At 42.3% G+C, this 6,825-nt stretch overlaps 2 protein-coding genes across 2 annotated transcripts in view; both read left to right on the forward strand.

Moving 5' to 3' along the window:
- The first annotated feature begins 3,307 nt into the window (after positions 1-3,307).
- Positions 3,308-6,825, forward strand: part of CCDC58 (coiled-coil domain containing 58) — a 55,077-nt gene continuing 51,559 nt past the window's right edge. Inside the window, exon 1 of the transcript XR_004437076.1 lies at positions 3,308-3,412. The gene's annotated coding sequence lies outside the window, so the exon portion shown is untranslated. The remainder of the gene's footprint in view (positions 3,413-6,825) is intronic.
- WDR5B (WD repeat domain 5B) lies at positions 3,405-5,423 on the forward strand. The gene has a single exon (XM_033211030.1). The coding sequence runs from the start codon at positions 3,923-3,925 to the stop codon at positions 4,913-4,915; it is 993 nt and encodes a 330-aa protein (XP_033066921.1). The 5' UTR covers positions 3,405-3,922; the 3' UTR covers positions 4,916-5,423.

The following is a 6,825-nucleotide window of genomic DNA, read 5'->3' on the forward strand; positions in this document are numbered from 1 at the left end:
TCCTTAGTTCCTGCAGACTATATTGTTGTATCTATTGTACAAAGTTACTGGGTTTATGGCCGGACGTGGTGGCTCATGCCTGTAATCCCAGCACTTTGGGAAGCCAAGGCAGGCAAATCACTTGAGGTCAGGAGTTCGACGCCAGCCTGGCCAACATGGCGACACCCCGTCTGTACTAGAAATAAAAATTAGCCATCGTGCCACACACAATCCCAGCTACTCAAGAGGTTGAGGCAGGAGAATCGCTTGAATCTGGGAGGTAGAGGTTGCAGTGAGCCGAGATTGTGCCAGTGCACTCCAGCCTCCAAAAAGAAACACTGGGTTTACAAGTTTATTAAAGATAGCTTGAATGATTGTTGCCCCATTTCACTTGCATTTTGAAGGAGTTGTTTTCTCTCATTTTAAATTAATAGAGTCATTTCTATGATTGCTTTTTGCAGAAAGTAAAATTACTCATTTAATTCTTCATTCATATCCACTTAACCTGCAGAAGGCCAATAGAGTTCACTGGGAGTCCTCAATAAGGATCACTGCTTTACCCACCACTTGGGCCTGGCATTATTAAGACACAGTGATGGATAAGGAGAAAACAGAAACCCAAAAGACCATAGTGGGTGGTGAGAGAAGGGGACCAGGTTTGAGAGAGACCTGCTCAGGCTGAGGTGTAAACTACCAGAGTGTGCAATGTTGCAAGATTAAGTTATGATTATGAAGAGTGTCCTCTTGGGAAGTCAAAAGTAGTAGTTTGCTGGGCACAGCCCCAGAGTTTACATTTGGAGATCAACTAACACCTGTGAATTATTTTACTGCCCCCTTTCACTTTTAAAAATGTCCCAGTTTAGATAATGTTATGTGGCCACTCCATATTTAGCCCAACTAGATTTTCATACACTGGCTAATGGTCTTAAGCAACTAGGTGTATACATAGTTCTATTAATGCTTGATATTGAGACTGGATTTGGTAGTCAAGAATTGCTATGAAGGAAGTTTGAGACATTCCTTAATGTGGGAATCACTCCCACGCCACAGTTTGGTCCAACACACATAAAAAAAAAAATTGTTTTTAAATTAAAAAATTGCCCCATTTGTGGCAACACATCTGTTGAGATATTTACAGTACTGAGGGGCAAGGGAAACACCTTTAAACTATATTAAGAGACTTTATTTCTAAGATGTCTATGGGAAATTTAAAGAAACCTAGTTGATTTCTATAGTGAGGAAACTTCCAAATCACGTAGATGGTAAAGATTAAGGGCAGCAGAAATAGAAACTGTTAATGAGACCATGTAAGAAATTCTGCTTGGCCAACCCGGGCAATGTAGTGAAACTCCGTCTCTACAAAGTTGTTTGTTTGTTTGTTGTGTTTTTGAGATTAAGTCTCGCTCTTGTTCCTCAGGCTGGAGTGTGATGGCTTAATCTAGGCCCACTGCAACCTCTGCCTCCTGGGTTCAAGCGATTCTTGTGCCCCAGCCCCCCGAGTAGCTGGGATTACAGGTGCCTGCCACCATGTTTTCAATTGGTGCAGTTTCTAAACTTCTCAGCAAAATCACTAATCCAGGCTAATGGGAAGAGAAAAGCAGCAGCAGGGTTTAGTTAGAACTGAACTTTAAGATAATGCTGAAGGAAAAAAAAAGTTCTAAAAGTGTTAACAAGGGAAGGTCCATGGAGACCTTAATAGCTAAAAAACAGTTGTAATTTAATGTATAGAAATAAACCATTTTAGAGTCCCTTCTTATTCTGAGGACTACCTCACTGTGTTTATACAGTTAATATGCACTAGCTAAGACTAAAGTATTTGTCCATTCTTGTTTAAATTTCTCCCTAGACTGGTAGGGTCTTAAAGTAATGATGTTTTAACTACAGTCGGTTTATTACAGGTGACCTAAGGGTGCCTGTTGTGCCTTATAAAGGCAAAGACTTTCAATTATCCCTAATAAGTATACAATAGGAGACCCTTTGTTTCCAAGTGCTTTTAAATTCTTGACGCTGATGAGACATTTGCATCGCGACCGGCCAGCGGTAAAATCTTTTAAGCCACGCTTTTTCTGCTTCTCTTGGGCACTTTTTTTTTTCCCCCAGACGGAGTCTCACTCTGTCGCCGGGGCTGGAGTGCATTAGTGGGATCTCAGCTCACTGCAGCCTACACCTCCTGGTTCATGCGATTCTCCCACCTCAGCCTCCTGAGTAGCTGGGACTACAGGCGTGCGCCATCACGACCAGCTAATTTTTGTATTTTTAGTAGAGACGGTTGCGCCATGTTGGCCAGGCTGGTCTGGAACACCTGACCTTAAGTGTCCCGCCCGACTAGGCCTCCCAAAGTGCTGGGATTACAGGCGTGAGTGCTCGGCCTTGGGCACTCTTTATTGAGCAACTACAGGTTGGAGAAACTAGTAGGGCTTCCAGGTTTTTGGTAAACCTATTGTTTAAAAGTGTCTGGTTATCAGATTCCAGTCGTCGTTTCCGCCTCAGATGATAAAACTCTAAAATTATGGGATATGAGATCTGGAAAATGTTTCAAAACACTGAAGGGGTACAGTAATTATGTCTTCTGTTGTAACTTCAATAGCATGTATATTTTATACACTTTCATTACCATTAATCATCTCCTAAAACTGGGGAAAACTCTCTAAAGCCTCCTTAAGAGTAACCTTACCCATCTATTACCTTATTGCACCAACCTCTTTGTCCTTTTCTGTTTCAAGCAACTTTGAGATCCCGACTTCTCTGTGGAAGCTTAAACCGTAGGTGGTAAAACGTCTGCTCGTTACTCCCAGCAGAACACCGGCTTTTAAAGGCCCCCAGAAGACATGTTTCTTAACCTTTACGAAACTTTTACAGGGGAAACGTAAACCAGGAATTTTACAATCTGGTATAAACTCTGTCACCCGCCCCCTGTGACTCTATCGCCACACACGCCACCAGGCTCCACACCACAACAAACAGGAGGGAGCGGAACCCACGCAAAGCAGGAGCTTCCCCCGTTTCCGGCGTTCGTGTGGATCTACGTTAGCTGCCATTTAGGCATCTTATGCGTCAAGTGTGGGCCTACGCCTGCAGCTAAGGTAGGCATAAGCAAATGTAGTCCTTCTCTGTGACAATTTCCAAAAAGAAACGGTCTTTGAAGTGACGATCCACTGCTTCCCACAGTAGCCAGTCAGGTCTGGCACAAACCCTATCCAGCTACTGCGCTCACCCAACAGGGCAGTGGCTTTCGCATTTGAAGGGCGGGGCGAAAAGGACCGGAAATGAGCTTCTGCAACTTTTTTGCGCAGGGGCAGGTGGCCGTCTCCCATTGGTCATCTTCGCTCGGTAGTGGTAGGAGGGACTTCCTTTGCACATGCGCCAGGCTGATTTTCCGGCTTTGTTGGCGATTGACGCGGCACTGCGCACCTGCTGTTACGTGCTGAAAAAAGTAGCCGGCTGGCCAGAATTTCCAGTTTCGGTGGCTTCGTGGGCTTTTAGCTTCTGAAATCCGCTAAAAGTGGCGGTTCATTCATCTTCAATTACCTAGTCTGACTGGTAGGGTTGCTCAGCATTCTGAAACATTTCGACCTGGGGAGGGGGACGGTGGTGAAAGAATGCTTTCTGTAGAGAGAGCCCCTCGCGTCACCCCTGCTTTGAAGGATTTACATATTAATAGAATGCCGAACATTTGTGTCCTACTTGCTGACAGCGCACAGGATCCTTGTAACAGTATTTCTCAAGTACTTAACAAAACGATGAAAAACTGAAGTCCAACCCGTGCTGCTGATTCCGTATATCTCACAGTTTAAAGACTGTCCAGAAACTTTAAGCTTTCAGAACCGTACTTTTTAAATCCAGTGCGTTTATCTTCATTTTGCTGGAAAGAAAGCCAAAGTACTGGACTGCCTTGTTCAGGGCTGGACGCCTAGCACACCTGCTAACTTGGAGCTTCAGAGCCATGGCAACAAAGGAGTCAGGAGACGCCAGAGCACAGTTGGCCCTCTCCTCATCGGCCAGTCAGAGCAAGGAAGTGCCTGAAAACCCAAACTATGCTCTCAGATGTACTCTCGTGGGACACACGGAAGCAGTGTCATCAGTTAAGTTTAGTCCTAATGGAGAATGGCTAGCAAGTTCTTCTGCTGATAGGCTAATCATAATTTGGGGAGCATATGATGGAAAATATGAGAAAACACTCTATGGTCATAATTTGGAAATATCGGATGTTGCCTGGTCATCAGATTCCAGTCGTCTTGTTTCTGCCTCAGATGATAAAACTCTAAAATTATGGGATGTGAGATCTGGAAAATGTTTGAAAACACTGAAGGGGCACAGTAATTATGTCTTTTGTTGTAACTTCAATCCGCCATCCAACCTTATAATCTCAGGATCTTTTGATGAGACTGTGAAAATATGGGAGGTGAAAACAGGAAAGTGTCTCAAGACTTTGTCTGCTCATTCTGATCCAGTTTCTGCTGTTCATTTTAATTGTAGTGGGTCCTTGATAGTGTCAGGTAGCTATGATGGCCTCTGTAGAATCTGGGATGCTGCATCAGGCCAGTGTTTAAAAACGCTCGTTGATGATGATAACCCTCCTGTCTCTTTTGTAAGATTTTCTCCAAATGGTAAATATATTCTCACTGCAACTTTGGACAACACTCTTAAACTATGGGATTATAGCAGAGGCAGGTGCCTGAAAACATACACCGGTCATAAGAATGAGAAATATTGCATATTTGCCAATTTTTCAGTTACTGGTGGAAAGTGGATTGTGTCTGGTTCCGAGGATAACCTGGTTTACATTTGGAACCTTCAGACTAAAGAGATTGTACAGAAATTACAAGGCCATACAGATGTCGTGATCTCAGCAGCTTGTCATCCTACAGAAAACCTCATCGCATCAGCAGCGTTAGAAAATGACAAAACAATTAAACTTTGGATAAGTAACCACTAATCCTTTTGGAAATCAAGTAGTAGAGCCAAGTTGGCCAAAAAACTTAGATATTTAAAAAGATGGTTTCTTTTAATTTTGGCAGTTTTGTATTTTTTAAATTATCGATTGTTAAATTTTGAGATTCATATACTACATTTACAAAATGAGATAGTTGAAAAAGCACATCTAGAACTCAGAGCTTCTGACTACCAATCTTTTTTGAGAAACTTTTTGTAATCTTTATAGATTTATACCCATGAAACTTTTTTTACAGGGATATATTGCGTAGTGGTAAAATCTGGGCTTAGTATACCCTCACCCAAATAGTATACATTGTACACAGTAAATACTTTCCCATCTCTCACCCCCTCCCACCTTTGAAGTCTCTAGTGTCTATGATTCTGCTCTCCATGTCCATGTGTACATATTTATCTCCCACTTATGAGAACATGTTTTTGACTTTATTATTATTTCACTTAATGGCCTCCAGGTGCATCTATGTTGTTGCAAAAGACAAGATTTCATTCTTTTTTTATGGTTGAGTAGTATTCCGTGGTGTGTATGTGCGTGTGTGTATGTATATAAGTATACACACCACATTTTCTTTATCCAGTCATCTCTTGATGGACACTTAGGGTCGTTCCATAACTTTGCTATTACGAATAGTGCTGCGATAAACCTATGAGTGCCAGTGATTTTTAAATATAATTTCCTTTGGGTAGATACCTACTAATGGGATTGCTGGATCGAATGGTAGTTTTATTTTAGTTGAAAATCTCCATACTGTTTTCTATAGAGGTTGTACAAATGTACATTCCTCCCAAGTGTATAAGCTCTGCCTTTACTCTGCATCCTTGCCGTGACTTTTTGAGACAGAGTCTCACTCTGTTGCCCAGGCTGGATTGCAGTGGCATAATCTGGGCTCACTGCAACCTCTGCCTCCTGGGTTCAAGCAATTCTCATGTCTTAACTTCCCAAGTAGCTAGGATTACAGGTGTGCCACCATGCCTGGCTAATATTTGTATTTTTAATAGAGACAGGGTTTCACCATGTTTGAGGCTGGTCTCGAACTCCTGGCCTCATTTGATCCACCTGCCTCGGCCTCCCAAAGTGCTGGGATACAGGCACGAGCCACTGTACCCAGCCATTTTTTGACTTTTTAATAATAGCCATTCTAACTGGTTGAAGAGAGTATCTTATTGTGGTTATATTTTGCATTCCTCTGATGATTAGTGATGTTGAGCATATTTTGTGTGTGTTTGTTGGCCACTTGTATGTCTTCTTTAAAAACTGACTTCTAATCTTGAGACCTATTATTAATTTCATTTGTCTATCACTGGACAGTTTCCCATTCCTCTCAGTGACTATCCTAGAGGATCAGTGTATTTGAGAAATATTTGGAAATTGACAGGACAGGATGATTGATTAAAAGAGGGGAGCAAGGGAATTTAGAATAATTCCAGGGTTTCTGGTTTGGGAGATCAGATGAACAAGTGCATAATCCTGGGATGGTGGTGGAGGATTGGAAAGACATGCCAGATGCTACCTGCACACTTTTGGTAATATGCTGTGTGATGAGATATGAAATGGTCCATAGAATAAAAATCGGAAAAACACGCCAAGGTTAGCTTCATTCTAAGAGTCTAAAAATTTTTAGTTTTTTTCAAGAAAAAAACCAGAACAACATTATAAATGGTGTTTCTGAAGGACCTTTCACTACCTTTTTAGATTGTGCTTGTGATTTTCAGGCAAGCTAAATATCTGATGAAGACTGCTCTTCTTGGTTATGTGTCCGACCTACTAATTCCTGCCCATGCTTCAAACTCAGTTCAGAAATCACTGATGGGGCCGGGCGTGGTGGCTCATGCCTGTAATCCCAGCACTTTGTGAGGCCGAGGCGGCCGGATCACGAGGTCAGGAGATCAAGACCA

The sequence above is a fragment of the Trachypithecus francoisi genome, unplaced genomic scaffold (assembly GCF_009764315.1).
Source record: "Trachypithecus francoisi isolate TF-2019V2 unplaced genomic scaffold, Tfra_2.0 Lachesis_group0, whole genome shotgun sequence".
In the NCBI taxonomy this organism is placed as follows: Eukaryota; Metazoa; Chordata; class Mammalia; order Primates; family Cercopithecidae; genus Trachypithecus; species Trachypithecus francoisi.

Bases quoted from the DNA above. Each gene is read 5' to 3' on its own strand.
- WDR5B (XM_033211030.1), top strand. From the start codon at position 3,923: ATGGCAACAAAGGAGTCAGGAGACGCCAGAGCACAGTTGGCCCTCTCC.